This window comes from Pelodiscus sinensis, chromosome 23, assembly GCF_052426305.1.
Source record: "Pelodiscus sinensis isolate ZL-2025 chromosome 23, ASM5242630v1, whole genome shotgun sequence".
Lineage (NCBI taxonomy): Eukaryota > Metazoa > Chordata > Testudines > Trionychidae > Pelodiscus > Pelodiscus sinensis.
Genome location: NC_143074.1, coordinates 10,577,470 through 10,595,418, shown reverse-complemented (window position 1 = coordinate 10,595,418; position 17,949 = coordinate 10,577,470). Strand labels below are relative to the sequence as shown.

Sequence of the window (17,949 nt, the reverse complement as noted above, 5' to 3'; positions counted from 1 at the left end):
TTTTTTGATTTAATTTCAAAAGAAGTTATTTCAAAATTTGGCATATCTACCCAGTGCCAAATTTCAAAATAAAGTGCTCTTTTGAGCCATCCCTGATTCCTCATAGAAAGAGGCTTACAGAGATGGTGACAGAGTGCGTCTGCTATTTCAAAATTTTTTCCAAAATAGTGGAAGTGTTCCTCGGATGCAGGATTGCTATTTCGGGATACTTTCGGTATCCTGGCATAGCAATGCAGTCTAGACGTAGCCTGAGTGATTTAAGTGATTGTAGGAAGACACTTTTTCAGTGAATATGAGGCTGCACAAGGGGATCAAAACAAAAAAATGGAGGGCAGGCCTAAAATAGTCTGTCTGCCAGGCTGAACTTCCTATTACAAGAGTCTTTGTGGGCACATTCTCAGTATGATAAGAAAACAAATGACAATAAGTGGGACTTTGGTAGCACACTCTAAGGTAGAAACTTAAAATACAATGAGTGGAATGTTTTTAAGCTTGTTCAGTTACAGACTCCCATGGCTACCCCTCTGAGACTCCAAGGTAGAGAGAGGGTAGGAACGGGCAGACCAAGAGGACTGTATCCTCTTGGTCTCACTAAAGATCACTGCAGCTGGAATGTGCGAGGGGCCTCCTGCACAGTATGCAATTTTGATTTTGGAGCCCCCCAGAGATTGCATGGGGTAGAGAAGGAGGGGCCTGTATAAAGGCAATGCACAGAGAGGTACTTATGCAGCTGCCAACCTGACAGTGCAGCACTCTGACAGGTTGTGAGTGAGGTGCCTTGACAGTGCATTTCAGTGCAGCACTATGACTATGAGTTCAACACAAATTTGCCTGTACTTAGGCAACAACGGCCCCCACATCCACAGGATGAGGATGAATGAGTCAGGAGCAAATAATTCCAGCTAATCTATAGATGGATCCATCTGAAGAGCAGTTTCCTTGACTGTCAGGGAGAAGAGAATCTCTATGATTCCTAAATGAAAAAAACCCCAAGCTAGAGTTCAAAGGAGGCTGCTCCTCAGTAGCAAAGTTGCCTGCAGCTGTCAAATGTCTGTTACGTGAAAGGGAAAATGAGAAAAGGTTGCTTAGGAAGTTGGGGAATCATGAAGGTTAGACAATGAAGAGAGGCAGCAGAAATCAACAAATGAAAGGACTGATCAGACAAGAAGGCACATACCTCAGGGCCGGGTGATCCTGGAAATCCAACTGGACCTTTGTCACCAACCTTTCCCTGCAAAATCAGAACACAAGGGTGAATGCAAGACAGCTGCAGGCTGCTGAGATTGCTGTTTAGAATAACATCCACCCTGCCGAGCTGTCTTTCCAGCTGGGCACTGAACTCTTTAGAGGCAAGGTTAGGAAGCAGAAGATGGTTCAAGACATTACTTACAGGGGGACCTGGCTTCCCTCGGGCTCCTGGTGTCCCAGGGAAACCTTGACTGCCCTGGGAAACAGAGAAACAAGTTTTCAGTAAATGGAATTAAACAAACACAAAATAAGCACTGCATAAAAACATGCACACCCCATGTTTCTGCAATCACGAGAGACGCTTTTCTTCCTGACAGCACCAGTGATAGCCAGTGCTTTGGAGGTCATGACCACGGCACAGCAGGACACGGTAGAACAGATTAAGCCTGCCAGGTATAGGCCTTTCTCTTTTCACTTGGTGCTTTCCTGCACCAGGGTCCCACAGCATGGGCAATGAGTGGAGAAAGAGTCAGTTGGACTGCCTGCCTCATGGGGGTGCATGGTCTCATCACCAATACAAGGCTGGAGAAGACTTTCCTGAAGGGTCAAAAGGGGAGGACTTCAGGAGTCACTAATTTAATGAGGACTGGGTTCCAGAAGGACACCTATAATTAACATTGCTGTACATTTGCACTTCTCTCTCTAGCATCCTCTTTGTTCTCACTCTCATAGGGTATGTCTACACTCCCACCCTAGTTCGAACCAGGGTGGTTAATGTAGGCAACCGGAGTTGCAAATGAAGCCCAGGATTTGAATTTCCCGGGCTTCATTTGTATGTTGCCGGGCGCCGCCATTTTTAAATGTCCGCTGGTTCAGACTCGTGCCCGCGGCTACTCGCGGCACGAACTAGGTAGTTCGGATTAGGCTTCCTATTCCGAACTACCATTACTCCTCGTGGCAACCTTTTTTTTTAATTTATTTTGCTCAACTAATTTTTTTTCCTGCCATGTTCGGGATTTTTTGTGAAAGTATCTGGCAACCCTATCTGTAGGAAGGACGCACCTTATTTTCCTATACACAACTGCATGTTAGAAAACTGCATTCGACTGACATCAGTTCCAGAAGATCTCAGAGTTATGCAGACTGGGGGAGGGGGGGGGGTGTCTGAAGGTATAATGCAAACAGGCCTGCTGACTGGGAGGGGCAAAGGGGGCAATTGCGTTGAGGCTCGTTGATTCTTAAGGGCCCAAGGCTCAAAGCCACCAGCCCCTTTAGAATCACCATCTGAGCACAATGTGGTGTGCTCCAAAGCCCCAGGGAGATGGGGTGCCACGCTCTCCAGGTGGCACTGGGGGCTGGTTGCCCCAGCACTGCCCTTTCCACTGAGGCTCTGCCCCTTCCAGGAATGGGAAAACCCCTCCCCCCATTGACCAGGGGCTGGCAATCCTTTTGGCTCCCCTGAATGCAAATAACTGTGTCTTTATGACAGAAGGAACCAGAGTTTTCAAAAGAACATGGGTTAAATATGAGCTGAGAATGCTGGTAGCTATGCTTGTTATCTATGTAAGAAGAAAAATGGAAAGCAATTACCTTGTCTCCTTGGAATCCAATATCTCCTGGAACACCTGGCAGTCCCTGATCACCCTGAATACACATCACCAAAGAAAGTTACAATATACACTATCACTGGCAAAACAACCCGGGTCCAAAGGAAATTATATGGTGTATTGCACGGCAGAAATTTCATTTCAGGCCCCTTTCAAACAGAACTGGTGACAAACCAAGGGTTGTATAATCCATCATAACAACCCTGAGTAACATATGTCTTTTCCAACAACAAATTTGAACTGAGAAACAAAATCATAAGAGAGAGAAAATATGACTATCCCATGCCTGCTGTGAAAAATTTTGAGAGAGATGGCTACAGGCTGCTTCCCCCTAGTAGCAAACATGTAAGTGATGACATTTCAAAATACAGTCATCTTATTTATTGGGAAATGGAACTTTTCTCTTTGATTATTCTCTACATAGCCAGACTCCTTGGGGTTTCTGAAGGCAAGGCCTGGAGCTAGGAGCTTTGATCAACCTTCCCTATAAAAGTACTGCAAATGTACTGAAATCTCACAGTTGCAACCTACTACAGAAATCTATGCTGGGATTTGCAAAGGGGTTTAAGAACTCAACACTAATTTACTTTCAACAAGACTCAGATCCCTTTGAGAATAACCGCCATGAAGCCAGATTAAGCAATGGACAGGCTAGCACTGAGCTGTCAGGGAGCTGATTCAATATGGGACCTTTGTTTTCTCCAACTTGGAAGAGATCCCTCCTCTCTGGGCACTGAAAAACAATGGTCTCACCAGGAGGATTGATTAGGAAATCAGATTTGGGAATGGAGAGGAGAGGGGAGAGAGAAAAGCTTCTTTCTCCTACAGAAATGTGAAATACTTTATAAAAGTTTTACATGCTGATAAGGCCAGATAGCAGAAAATGTTACAGAGGCTATGTCCCATATACAATGTCCACTTCATCCAGACCTGGCTTTCTTATGAGAGTGCAACACAGAGAAACACATATAGCTATACTTCCAAATGGAATCTGTGTATGGAAGAAAGATGGATTTTAGACTTAGATTCACAGACTTGCAGTACTGGAGAAAAAGGGCCAAGGAAGAAAGATCTACTCTAACACCCTACCAGCCAAGCACTCAATTATTATGGAGCATAATGAGCATGATTGTTTCTCTAAATGCACAGAAGATTACTGGAAATACTATCACTTAGTTAAAACAAACTCTGAGCATGAGAATCATTAGAGATGGAAAAGTCCTATAGCATGACCTGGCCCATCTCCTTGCTAAGAGCTGATTGTTCTAATTTTCTTATCTTTTGTCCACTAGAGCTTTCCAAATCCCAAGTGGCTAGGCTGTCATTCTATGCCGCGAGAGGATGGGAGAGCACTCTGGGATAAAGAAAGCCACAAGAAAACGTGTGTTTGTTTCATAACTGAGCTGATAAGATAAGCTACTTAAAAAGGAACCTACATGGAGGTCCCAGACATGCACAGGTTAAAAAGATTCCAACTAAAGACTGAAGTGAGTGCTTGTGGATGGAAGTGATACTTCCTCCTATATAAAAGCCACTGATGAGGAAGGGTTGAGATAGGGTAACAAGTTTAAGGGCAGTAGAAAAAGGCACACACACCTCTGAACTCTAACTGGGGCCCAGACAAAGCATACACATTATTATGTACAATACAGCTTTGTGTCTGGGCACAAGCAGTGTAGGGCAGCCCACCTACAATTATTATTATTCAAAACCAAAACATATTTGACTTCTAGAGTTAGGAAGTGCATTAGTCTTAATTGCCTGGAGCTCACCAAATCTAAGTCTGTATCAGAACTTCATGACACAGGCCTGTGTCTCTAATGTTAGTAACAAAATAATGGCTGGGGGCGGAGAGACAAACCTTGGTTAAAAGGAGAAGTGATAATGCTATAACGAAAAGCTCAAAAGGCCGGACTCCTGAAGTGAGGGAGAACATGCCATAGTGGGCTTACAGCAGGAGTGTTTGATCAGTAGTGGTGTTCAAGTGTTTCATGTTGTGCCGATAAAGAGAAATGTCAGCAGTGAATCAATCTGAAAGGCTGCTGTCAAAGCAACAGCCAGCACAACAGGATTCCAGAGGGGAGATGCAATCTAGGAAATTATTGTTTTGCTGTTAGGGTGTTAATGCTCTGAGTACAGGGACGGAGAATACTTTTCTGTGCAAAATTCTCATAGTGCCCTGAGATGCTTTCAGCCTATCACCCTTCTTACAGAGGTCTTCTGTTTAGCAGCACAAAGGCCTAGGCCTACAAAGGTATTTTTATGAGTCAGAAACTTCAGGAGTTCCAACAGGATGGGTTCATAAAACTCGATCATGTGGAACAAATAACTATAGACCTTCTCATTCTTTTCACATCACGTTTTCCTATGATTTACACTTTGCTTAATGCAAGGGCAACTGCTGGGTTTACATGGTAGCTCAATCTGCCCTTTTTGTATGTGCAAAAGCTATACATTGAGACACACCAGCAGAGCCATGACCATGCATCAAGGAAGGAAATGACAGTTTGTGGGAAATGGGAAAGAGTAAATAACAAATAAAAGATTATGTTAAGGAACCCAGTTCCTAGTTTGGATGTGTCGAGAGGCACAAAAGCAGATTAGTTATGGACAGTCCTGGATTATCTTTATGGAACTAACCACTATTTTTGGAACAAAGAAGTTCCCCATAAGATCTCATAATGAGGACAAAGGACCCCTGCATGGATGGGTTTGGGTTGCCTGGTTTATGTTAGACTAGAGTCTGTACCCATTGTCACTAAACTCAAAGGGTATGTCTACACTGTGTCGCTATTTTGGGATAAATCCAGTATCCTGAAATAGCTATTCCACATCTTAAGAGCATGCCCATTATTTCGAAATAACTTTAGAAATATCAGGCACACTATTCTGATGTCCCCGTAAACCTCGTTCCATGAGGATTAAAGGACATTTTGGAATAGCGGTTTATTTCTAAATTTGGCGCTGTGTAGACTGCACCAAATTATGAAATAAGCTATTTCAAAATACACTTGAAATAAGTTACACAATTTGCTTAGCTAAATTGCATAGATTATTTAGAGCTAAGGGTGCAGTGTAGATGCACCCTTTTGGGTACACTTACACAGCAGCATTATTTCAGAATAACTGACGTTATTCCGAAATAACAAAGAGCATGTCCACACTGTAAACCATTATTTTGAAATAATGGTGAGCTGGAGGACTTCTTACTCTGACTCCTGGTAACCCTCATTTTACGAGTAAGGAAAGTCAAAGGAAGGAAGAGTGTTCTCCCTTCGGCTTCTTGCTGTGTAGACAGCACCAAAAGCCTAGTTAAGCTACTTTGACTTAAGCTGTGCAATTGACATAGTTTAAATTGTTTAGCTTATTCTCGCATTAGCCCTGCTGTACAGATGCACCCTTAAAGACTGGGGGTATAGAGCCACTAGCCAAGCGAGGCCTACACTATGTACATGTGTCCAGCTGCTATCCATGATGCCAAACAGTCTATAACAGGGGTGGGCAAAAGGGCCTCTGTGGGCTGCATCCAGCCCGCCAAGTGGGTGGATCCGGCCTGCGGAGGCCCTGCTGTTCCCCCTCCCCAGGCCAATTAGGGCTTGGGGGTAGGGGAGCACCAGAAGCCTCCTCTGCTCTCCCCCCCACCCTGCAAGCAGCACGTGGCACTTCAAAATGCCACGTGCTCCTGGCAGGGTGGGAAGAGGATTTGCACACTCCTGCACCCCCAGGCCAATCAGGGCCTGAGGTGAGGGAGCTGTGTGAAACTTCCTTCACCCTGCCCCTGCCCTGCGAGTGCCACATGCTCCTCGCAGGGCGGGAGGAGGCTGCCCATGCTCCTCCGTCCCCAAGCCCTGATTGGCCTAGAGGTGGGGGAGCATGCCAAGCCTATTCCAGGGCATGGGTGCCTAGTGGGAAGGGGGGGGCAAAGTGCCTCCCCTCTGCCACAAAATCATTGAAGTGGCCCCTGGGCAAAAGTTATTGCCCACCCCGGTCTATAGCATTTAAGCAGCGTCGCTGGAGAGTGAGTGTGTGTGTGTGTGGCATTGATTAGGCACATTTTGTTGCAAAGCATACAGATAACTTTTAATTCCTCTGCTGAGTTGCATCATACAATCAGAGTGAATTCTTGTGCTCAGATGGGGGATAACTACTCAAAGGGCTTGGAGCAGACCTCCCTGCAAAGGGGTGAAGGGAACTTTCCTTCACCATGGGAAAAACAACCCAAGATCTGGAGTAGGCCATGTGCTTCTCCTGTAACTGTCTGGGTTAGAAAACTGTAATAGTAGGGTTTAACATGACCCTGCAACTGTATAACTAAAGTAACTCTAGCTATCTCTAGGAAAATCCTGTAAACCGCAGCTCTGAAGAGAGCATTGCTAGGCCTACCATTAATTCCCAGTTTCCCTCTGGAGTGGTATGGCTCCCACATTAGGAATTCCAGCCTGCTGGCTTGTCACCACCTAAGAACATGCCCTCACGCTCCTGCAATTCCAAGCATAAAGCTACAGCAAAATGGGGGAATCTCCATGACGACAGACATGCACACACAGAGCCAAGTTTTGCAAGCTCTGATGGAAGGTGATAGAACCCACCTTTGCCAAGCAGGATGCGAAACACTCTCAAAAGCCTCATTCCCTTCCAGACCTGTGCTCGTCAGCAAAAAGTGACAGATGGAATGAATTAGGCCAATCAAGGCTGCTCTCATCTGAGTTGAGTTAATCATTACAAAAGGATGCTGATTGCTGTCAGGGTGGTGGGGGCAAGTGATACACCACTCATGCTGATCCAGCATTTCAGTCTTCAGATAGGCTACATCTAGACTGGCATGATTTTCCGCAAATGCTTTTAACGGAAAAGTTTTTCTGTTAAAATCATTTGCAGAAAAGAGCGTCTGGATTGGCACTTTTTGCGGAAAAGTGTCCGTGCCAATCTAGACACGGTTTTGCAGAAGAAAGCCCCGATCGCCATTTTTGCCATTGGGGCTTTTTTGCACAAAACAGTTTTTAGCTGTCTACACTGGCCCTCTTGCGCAAAAACATTTGCACAAGAGGGCTTTTTCCCGAGCGGGAACAGCATAGTAATTGAGCAAGAACACTGACAATCTTACATCAGATCGTCAGTGTTCTTGCGCAAATTCAAGCAGCCAGTGTAGACAGCTGGCAAATTTTTCTGCAAAAGCAATTGCTTTTGCAGAAAAACTTGCCAGTCTAGACGCAGCCATACTGTCTAGCATCTGGGACATGTATCTTATAGCTCCACACAGGACTGGAGTTTAACTCCACATTCTCCAGAGGAGAGCAGAGCTAATGCTTTCATCTCTTCTTCTCCCTGCCCCCCATTTTGCAATAGACTGCCCCCCCGGCAATGAATTCTTCAGTCACTCTGCATTCCTAGACAGGGCAACTGCCTTCCAAGAGTCTATCTCAGCTTTTTACATAAGACCCAGCCCATGCTAGGACAAGACTCTAGAATCTGAGGGTATGTCTACACTACCCTCCTAGTTCGAACTAGGAGGGTAATGTATGCATACCGCACTTGCTAATGAAGCCCGGGATTTGAATTTCCCGGGCTTCATTAGCATAAGCGGGGAGCCGCCATTTTTAAATCCCCGCTGCTTCGAACCCCGTGTAGCGCGGCTACACGGGGCTCGAACTAGGTAGTTCGGACTAGGGTGCCTATTCCGAACTACCGGTACACCTCGTTTCACGAGGAGTAACGGTAGTTCGGAATAGGACCCTAGTCCGAACTACCTAGTTCGAGCCCCGTGTAGCCGCGCTACACGGGGTTCGAAGCAGCGGGGATTTAAAAATGGCGGCTCCCCGCTTATGCTAATGAAGCCCGGGAAATTCAAATCCTGGGCTTCATTAGCAAGTGCGGTATGCATACATTACCCCGCTAGTTCGAACTAGCGGGGTAGTGTAGACATACCCTGAGTTAGCAGTCAGTATGGATGCCCAGCCAGAATAGAGATACTCAACAAATCGGACAGTTTCTTTCTCCTGAGCCTGAAAGCCATACATACTAGCTAGCAAAAAGGCTGTAAGGTGGTATGGTTCACATGCAAACTCAACCTGGTTTACATATGAAGCCTTTCAAAGGTGACTACTCACTTTGGGTGCCTAAGACACCTAAAAGGAGACCCTATTATGTTGTCCACGATTGGGCACCTAAGCTCACTAGACACTTGGAAATCTTGGTGTGGTTCCTTATTGTTTTGTGGGCAGGATTGTTAAGAAGACTGTCAGAGATGAGATCTCCCATCTATATCTGCTGTGCACATGAGTCAGGCAGTCCTACTTCCCAGGTGTGTTTTTGGCTGGACATTCTAAAGCACACTATACCATGGGAAAACATACTGCACCCAGCACCTCGGGCATAGCCTGCTTCATACAGCGTGCTCTCCTGAGGAAGCCTGGGCCTCAGACACAAACATGGCTGTGCAGTGGTGCACAAGCAGGGCTCGAGGACAGACTTCACCAGGCCTGGAGGGAGCAGCTCTGGGTCTCCAGAAGGGGTAGGGCATCAGGTGGAAGGGGCAACAGCTGGAAGTGCTGTGCTTTTTTAAATTGCCAGGCCCCTTTGCCTCCCTCCCCTCTATTGGCCACCCTGTGCACAAACCAACACACTTGACACATGGTTGTGTAACACAAGTGCTGCTGTACTGTGTTGGCTGTATCTAGGTCTAGCTGACTGTGTGACAGCCAGGTTATGCAAGAGGTTTTTTCTGTGATATGGAGGACCTCAGTGTGTTCAACCAATGAGTTCTCCATAGCCTTAGCCATCACACCCAACAGAGAGGGATTTGTATTTGTCAGGAGGTGATAGTGGTATGAATAACTATCTTCTTGCAAAGGCAGCATCCAGAAAAGAACAAATGCTGGCAACATTCCAGAAACAGTGGGTAAACAAATCCTCACACAAGACAGACACCAAGGGGTGAGGATCAGGGTTTGGATGAAGGAGACAGTGGAAGGTAGTGATAAAGTCAAGATCTGACAGACAGAAGAGAGATATTACGGATCCAAAAAGGCTATGGGTCACATAAAATCCATACAAGATGCACAACAGAGGTGGAAGTGGATAATGAGGCAGCCAAGAGTTGAATGCAGAATGGAACCTTCTTACTTTCAAGTCACTTCTCCCACTTCACTCTATGCGGAGGGGCATCATAAGCAAAATGCAGGGCAATTGGAGGCTCGAAGCCTCACTACAAAACGAGTTTCATTGTATTTAAGACTTCTATATAACAGATGCAATTGTACAGCATATATGGAGAAAATGAGAATATCATTAGTAGCTGGGGTAGAAGATAGTTTCATAGAAGTGAAAGCAGAAGGAAACAAAGTTAAAGGGATATCTTGCTGGACAGGCTATAGACTGGGATTCAGGAGAGCTGGGTTCAATTCCTACTTCTTTCAGTCACTTCCTAGGTGACCCTGGGTAAGTCACTTAATCTTGCTGAGGGTATGTCTACACTAGCCCCCTAGTTTGATCTAGGGAGGCTAATGAAGGCGACCGAAATTGCAAATGAAATGCGGGATTTAAATATCCCGCGCTTCATTAGCATATTCCCGGCTGGTCGCCATTTTAGAAATTGACTAGCCCGAAGTAACTGCCCTCATTGCAGAAGGAATAACAGCTAATTCTATTTAGGGCTTTAATTCGGAATCCCATTTCAGAGCCACGTGTAGACACGGGCAGTTACTTAAATCCCGTGCTTCATTTGCAATTTCGGTCGCCCTCTTTAGCCTCCCTATATCAAACTAGGGGGCTAGTGTAGACATATACTGAGTTTTAGTTGTCCACCTGTCAAATAAAGATGACAACCCTTCCTTTCTCTGTCTTGTCTATTTAAACTGCAAGCTCTTTGAGCTAAGGGACTGTCTCTTACTGTGTGTGTACAGAGCTAGCAAAACCAGGACCAATATGTGCTACTAGAATATAAATAATAAAAACATAATACAGAAAGACAGGAGAGAAGACACCTGTTTCTGGTTCACAAAATAAAAAAGGGAGTGATCTACATGATCAAAAGATGCATTAGGAGAAATGAGAATGAGACCAAATGAACTCAGCAGGTTACTGGTCACTTAGAAAAGCAAAGTCTAAGTATTAGAGACATGCTAACGGATTGCACACTGTGGCCAAAAATCACAAAACGCAAGCCTAAACAAAACCAAACCTTCCTGATCTCACTTGTGATTTATGTCTCATTTGTATCTGTGCAAGCGAATGCAGCGTATTTGACATTTTGGCTTGTTGGGTAAAGGGGGAGATAATTGGAATGTCAAAACTGATTGTGGTCACCTGCATGAAACAGAACTAGACTGTCAAATGCTGCAAGAGTTTTATTTACTTAGCCATGTGTTTCCCAGGGTTTTGGCTGTGCGATTGCTGGAAAGGATGCACCCAAATTGTCTGGAAGCTTTCTTCAACTTGTGATATCATTGCTGGGTTGATCTGATTTTCTGATAGTGCCCCAGGATATCAGAGCAAAAACTCATTAAGGACAGAGAATGCTTGAGCTAGATCATTTGTCATTCTTGGACTGGGAAAGGGCCTTAATGAAAGCCAGGCAGGAAGCAGGCACAGTCAGAGGAGGATGTAGTGAGGGGTGGTCAGAGAAGGGGAGAAAATTCTGGGTTCTTCCAAACTCACTGAGAAAGAGAGAGAGAGGCAGAGAGTAGGATGGCAGGCAACAATAAAGGAACAATGGTTAGGGGTCAGAGCATTACAGTGAGACACAGGAGAGCCACATCCAGTTCCCAGAGCTTTTTTACTTCATAGAGGCATTGTAAGGATAACCCATTAAGGACTGTGAGGCACTGGTGATGGGGGCCATATAAGTATGCTAAATAGACAGAAATAACAATCTGTGCGCAATGGGGATAATGAGTCCAAAGACACTGTCCATTCCTTAAGGGATTCACCATCTCAAGGATGAGCCGATTCTTCAGGGAGAGCAGGCTGCACTACTGAGAGAATCTGTGGGCCCTTGGAGTTATTACTGGGTCAGGACTCCTGCTTATGGCAATCACAATTCACCCTTACATGGACATCACCCTTAGCATGCCTTGTCCCCCCCACGGGGAGGCCCCTTATCCCGCCTGCCCTGGGGCTGCCTGGCACTTGGCTGTCCTGGAGGAGATAGGACTCAAACCCATGACCCTGTCCTCCATATCCCCATGGCCACGGGGAAACCCACCCCCCACCTTTCTCTCTAGCAGAGAGCAGAAACTGAACCCGGGGACATGGGAGTGCTACTCTGAGCCACTAGCACAATTCATCTGGCTCCCTGACTCGGCTTCCCTACACTTGCTTTAGTGCCAATAGAGGAGACTTTAAAACAGCAAAAGTGAATGAAAGCAACACCACAATGAAAACATGCTCCAAAAATAGGAGGAGGGCAATATAGCGAACTTCCCTTTGCTCTATTCTCCCAAGTAGTCAATGTCATAAGGCTCATTACCATACTGCATTGCCCTCTTCTGAAGGAAGGAAGAAATCCATCTGAAGGGATCTAGACCTGTCTACAAACACACTTGCTCTGGTTTAACTCAAGGTGCATTTTAAACCACTTTAGTTACATCATTGCAGCTCACTTCCCTTATTTCCACTTAAAAGGGGCTTATATCAATCTAGTTTAACTCACTTCTTTCTTATCAGCAAACAAAACTGATATAACCCAATTACCTTAACCTGAAATAAGAGTATCTACATGCGGTTTTCCATCTCTTAAACTGGTTTTTATCGAGGTTCCAGTAGGTATGTCTCCTCCAGCTTCTGTGCTGGTCTCTCAGGGTGCATCTACACTGTGGTACTAGCTCTAAACAAGCTACACAATTTGAGCTATGCAAATTGCGTACCTTATTTTGAGCTTATTTCGAGATTTCGAAATAGATTGCTGTTCTGACAAGTCCCTTAATCCTCATGGAACGAGGTTTACTGGGTCATCAGAATAGCGCACCCGTCATTTTGATTACATTTAGAAATAACAGGCGTGCTGTCAAGATGTGGAAAATGCTATTTTGGAAGTATCCCGAAATAGCGCCGCTGTTCAGACATACCCTCAATCAAGAAGAAAGAATGTGGCCTGCACATTTTTTATACCTTGTGAGACACCCTGCCACATACCTAGTAAATGAAAATGGGGACAATATTGATATAGTCCTAGCTCCATCCCGTTCACTGTTGTAAGATCTAAAATCTTCATTATCATACAATACATTATATGAGACCCAAACACAATAGCCTCATTGTAAAGACAGAAGAACTAACAGGGATTATCTTAGAAAACTCATCTGAGAAGTGAAATATTACCCAGGGGGTTTCTCTGCTGCCATGTTTTTAAGGAAGAGGTGCTGAGACAACTTGGAGTCTTTCCAAGAAGTAGATTTTCATACCAGGGGATTTCCATAGCAGAGATTTCAGTCACCAGCAACTTACTGTGCAATGGGAAATCAGGAACAGGCACATGGTACCTATTAGGCCGAGGCTCATTATCTTGAATCTGTCCAGTTCTCTCTCAGTTCAAGTATAGCACCATCAGATTCACGCTACTCTCAAATCCCCACCCTAAGAGCTGTGCTTAGTTTTGTTACTACCCCCCCATGGTAAGGCCATATACACTGTAGCAATAGCCCCGCCTGAGGTGATGTTTTGGGAAGAGTTCTGTAGGCCAGGGGCAGGGTGGATAGCATGTTTAAAAGAAAAGAAAATCCAAATGGGAGTGTGGAGAAAGGAGAGCAGATGATAAAAGACGAGGATGGGATTTCTGAAAGAAAGCCAGAAGAGGGAGGAGAAAGGGGGTCAAAATGTGGTGCAGAATAAGGAACAGGAAATACAAGTGGGATTTGACATGCAGAATAAAACACAGTGCAATAAGGGAGTATTCAGATCACCTTATCACCTTTCAGTCCATGTTCTCCGGGGTTTCCCATCAGTCCCTGAAAAAAGAGAAAGCACAGAATGAGCTTTAGCACTGCTACTGTATTTTGAAGACTTGCATCAGGTCTTAGTCATTGACAGAGCTAATGGGACCATAAACCAAAATCCATGGGGGCATCCAGGGCTATCGGGATGGCCTCCAAGGTGGATCATCAGATTTACTGCCAATTACCTCTTGTAGTCTGGAGTTGCACAGGGCAAATGCTCCTTACATTCCCCAGTAATTCACCCCTGCTGCAAACTGCAAGGCTGCGTCTAGACTGGCAAGTTTTTCCGCAAAAGCAGCTGCTTTTGTGGAAAAACTTGCCAGCTGTCTACACTGGCCACTTGAATTTCCGCAAGAACACTGACGATCTCATGTAAGATTGTCAGTGTTCTTGTGGAAATGCTATGCTGCTCCCGTTCAGGCAAAAGCCCTCTTGCGCAAATGCTTTTGCGCAAGAGGGCCAGTGTAGACAACGTGGAATTGTTTTGCGCAAAAAAGCCCCGATGGCGAAAATGGCGATCAGGGCTTGTCACGTTGCTGAATTGGAGGGAAGCAGCCAGATCGCTGCTGCACCCCTGGGTGGGGGTGTTGGCCCCAGAAATTGGTATGGGGGGATTGAATGGGGATTGAATTGTTTGCTGATCTTATGTACGCTATTTATGTGAATGTATAATGTCTATGTGTGTAGGTAGGAATCTGTAATCTGTGGGGAAGCTGAATATTTCTGTGAATGTGGTTAAGCATGGCTATGGACAGGCTGGGTAGCAAAGCCCTGTGGAACAATGGCCCTTGATGGCCCAAAGACACACCTAAAGAGGAGGGCGGAGACCCAAGAGCTGCCAGCAGAGAGAGGCTGAGGACCAGGTGACCAGCTGAGACCAGAAGAGGCCAGGAAGGAGTATAAAGAGGCCATGTGGTCGAGGCCATTTTGGTTCTCAGCTCAGCACTTCATCCCAGAGGCAGCACTGCAGGGATTGAAGAGCCTGGAAGACCTGGGAACCCATCCTGATCGTAGGATGTGCAATAAGGACGTTTAACCAGCAGCTGCAACATCTCTGCTAGTGCCTGCATAGAGAACTGGGAGATTCGGTGCATGTAACGTACTGTACTTTAGTAACCTTACTCTCAGGCTTTTCTTTCTTGTAATAATAAACCTTTAGATATAGATTCTAAAGGATTGGCCCAGCGTGATTTGTGGGTAAGGTCCAGAGGGTAAATTGACCAGGGATCTGTGGCTGGTTTCTTGGAACCGGACAGAACTTGTTCGGGGTAGGTGGGATTGGGTGCTAGGACCCCCCACCTGTGTATAGGCCCGGGGCCATCTGGGGCACGGATATTGCTGGGGTGTCGGAGGGGTTTTGCTCGGGAGGCTTCAGGCAGGCTGCTGAAGCGCTCTGTGAGACTGGTTTGTGGCCTGTTTGGAGAGGTCGCCAGTCAGGGGGACTGTAAAGAGCCCCGGATTTGAGCAATTCGCCCTGAGCGGACGCCCTAAGCTGTGCTCAGACACGGCCCGGTCCGTCACAGGGCTTTCTTGTGCAAAACGCGTCTAGAATGGCACGGACGCTTTTCTGCAAAAAGTGCGTTTATGGAAAAGCATCCGTGCCAATCTAGACGCTCTATTCCGCAAATGCTTTTAACGGAAAAACTTTTCCGTTAAAAGCATTTGCGGAAAATCATGCCAGTCTAGACGTAGCCCCAGAGTAATGTCCTGTCTACTGGTCAATGGATAACTCCTATTGCCCATTCTCCTCCTCACAAGAATGAACTCAACAACCTTCAGGCAGAGTTAGCCCTGGTTTGCACAGATAAGACAGCCCAAGGCTCAGCTACTCTCTTACCTTTAGCCCCTTTGGTCCTGGATAGCCTATTGGTCCAAGAGCACCCAGATCACCCTGGTAAGAGAAACACAATACATCACATTTATTAGGTGTGTGGCTGATGCATTCTCCCACATAGCATGAAAACCTTCCTTTTAGGACTCCTAATCCTATTCACCAGTTCACTGGGATGAGTAACATACACAGAGGATTTTCTTGCCATTTACTTAATATCCTGTTCTCCTTAAAGTTAATGGAAGTTTTGCCACTGACTTCAATGGAAGCAGGATCCTGTTAGTCAAGAAATTTATAATAAGTGTACAGATAGCTTCTAAGTAAAAAAATATTAAGGATATGCCTTTTAGATAAATGAAGTAAGAAGAGCAACTTCTACTTGCATCACATTTTTAATTCAGAGTAAAGGACACCAAGGGTTTGTCTAGACTACATGGCTCCGTCAATGGAGCCATATAGATGAATTAACTAGACATAGCAAAATGAAGTGGCGATTTAAATAATCGTTTCACGAGGCATACCGAAGCGGTCGACAAAGGCTTCCCTTGTCGACTGCGGCGCGTCCAGACTGCACCGCTGTGCCAATCAGCTGATTGTTGGCACAGCACGGCAGCCATTTTGATGTAAATGAAGCAGCGATTATTTAAATCACCGCTTCATTTTGTTATGTCTAGTAAACTCATCTACATGGCTCCATCCACAGAGCCATGTAGTCTAGACATACCCCAAAGCACTTTGGAAATGTAACTACTTGAAACAGAAGCTCTCTGCAGGGATCACTTTACCCACTACTGAAGAATATTGGAGTTCAACAATGTACAAAACCAAAAAAACAAAGGAACGTATGAGTCGGGCTCCCATTTTCTTCAACAGGAATAAGGATAAGCCCCAAAACTAAGAAATGTAGAACTTCTGCATCTATTTACAGTTAATCCCAAACTCAATATGGCTACATCTACACCGCAGACATTTTGCTCAAGGTCGGCCATTCTTGCGCAAAAACTTGCAGAGCGTCTACACTGCACGCATGTTCTTGTGCAAGTAAATTTACAGTAAAGCACCGGAACAGAGGGCTTCTTGCGTAAGAGTTATTCCTCTCCCCATGAGGAGAGGAAAGCACATCTCTAGTGCAAAAGCACATGGCATTGTGGACGGGCTCTTGTTCAAGACCTTTTGTGCAAGAACTCTTATGCAAAACAGTTCTTGCGCAAGAAGCCTGCAGTGTAGACGTAGCCTATGAGATTAACATCTAAGGAATATACACCAAGAACAAATACACATGTAGAACCTAAGATACAGGTACTCCCCGCGTTACAAACATATGACTTACGGACATCAGCACATACAAACCAACGATTACCTGCAGCCTCAGGGGAGCAGGTAAGAGGCACAAGTGGCAGCGAGCAGTGCTGGCTGGAGGACTCTGGAGGAGCAGGAGTGGTCATGCAACCAGCATTTGAAAGGGAACCATTGCATCTCTCCAGGGCTATGTCTAGACTGCAAGCCTCTTTAGAAAAAGAGCGTCTAGACTGCAAGCGGAACTTTCGAAAAAGCAAGCCGCTTTTTCGAAAGAAAGCAGCGAGTGAGTCTGGATGCTCTCTTTCGAAAAAGCCCTGTTGGCATTCAAGAACGCCGTTTTTCGAAAGAGCACTTTCGAAAAAAAGGCGTTCTTCCTCGTGAAATGAGGTTTACCGCCGTCGAAAGAAAAGCCACGTTCTTTCAATTTAATTTGGAAAGAATGCGGCTGTAGTCTAGACGCAGGTGAAGTTTTTTCGAAAAAAGGCTACTTTTTTCGAAAAAACCCCTGAGTCTGGACACAGCCCAGCTGCTGGCTGCACAGCCACCCCTGCTCCTCCGGAGTCCTCTGGCCCGTGCTGCTTGTTGCTTCTGGATGAGTGGGGACTGTGTGCAGCCCATAGTGGGCATGGGAGGGGGGGAAGGAAATGGGGCTGGCTGCAGAAACCAGCACAGAGTCTGTGGGGGAGGGGGTGGAAGCAGCCAGGGGATGCCCATAAGTCCCCTTCAGAATCTCCATCTAGCTCCTCATTCTGTCTCAAGCACCAACATTCAAGGTTAAATAAAAACTGAATCTACTATTTTTCATTGCAAATATGGAGTATTTCAGTTACATTATTGGTTAAATAGGCTTTTGTGGGCTAGCCTGATACCCTAGCTATGATTTATAATAGTTTCTATGGGAAAATGGGTTCTGAGTTTCAAACTAATGACTTACAAACTTTTGGAACACAACCTGTTTGTATGTTGGGAACTTCCTGTACATGGTGTTAAGAGTATGGAGGGGGTCAGAGACTAAAAATGAAATGATAACAATATGAAGTTAGGAAAGTTATGGATTATATTCAGTGGATTCATGTATCTACATTCAGGTCTA

At 45.5% G+C, this 17,949-nt stretch overlaps 1 protein-coding gene across 4 annotated transcripts in view; it reads right to left on the bottom strand.

Annotated features, from left to right (window-relative positions):
• Positions 1 to 17,949, bottom strand: part of COL27A1 (collagen type XXVII alpha 1 chain) — a 296,056-nt gene that overhangs the window by 155,577 nt on the left and 122,530 nt on the right. For all 4 annotated transcript variants that reach the window (XM_014580186.4, XM_014580190.4, XM_089772923.1 and 1 more), the window contains 5 exons: positions 15,564 to 15,617; positions 13,694 to 13,738; positions 2,779 to 2,832; positions 1,391 to 1,444; positions 1,178 to 1,231 (listed from right to left, as the gene is read on the bottom strand). In XM_014580186.4, coding sequence (XP_014435672.3) covers positions 1,178 to 1,231; positions 1,391 to 1,444; positions 2,779 to 2,832; positions 13,694 to 13,738; positions 15,564 to 15,617 — 261 coding nt within the window. The remainder of the gene's footprint in view (positions 1 to 1,177; positions 1,232 to 1,390; positions 1,445 to 2,778; positions 2,833 to 13,693; positions 13,739 to 15,563; positions 15,618 to 17,949) is intronic.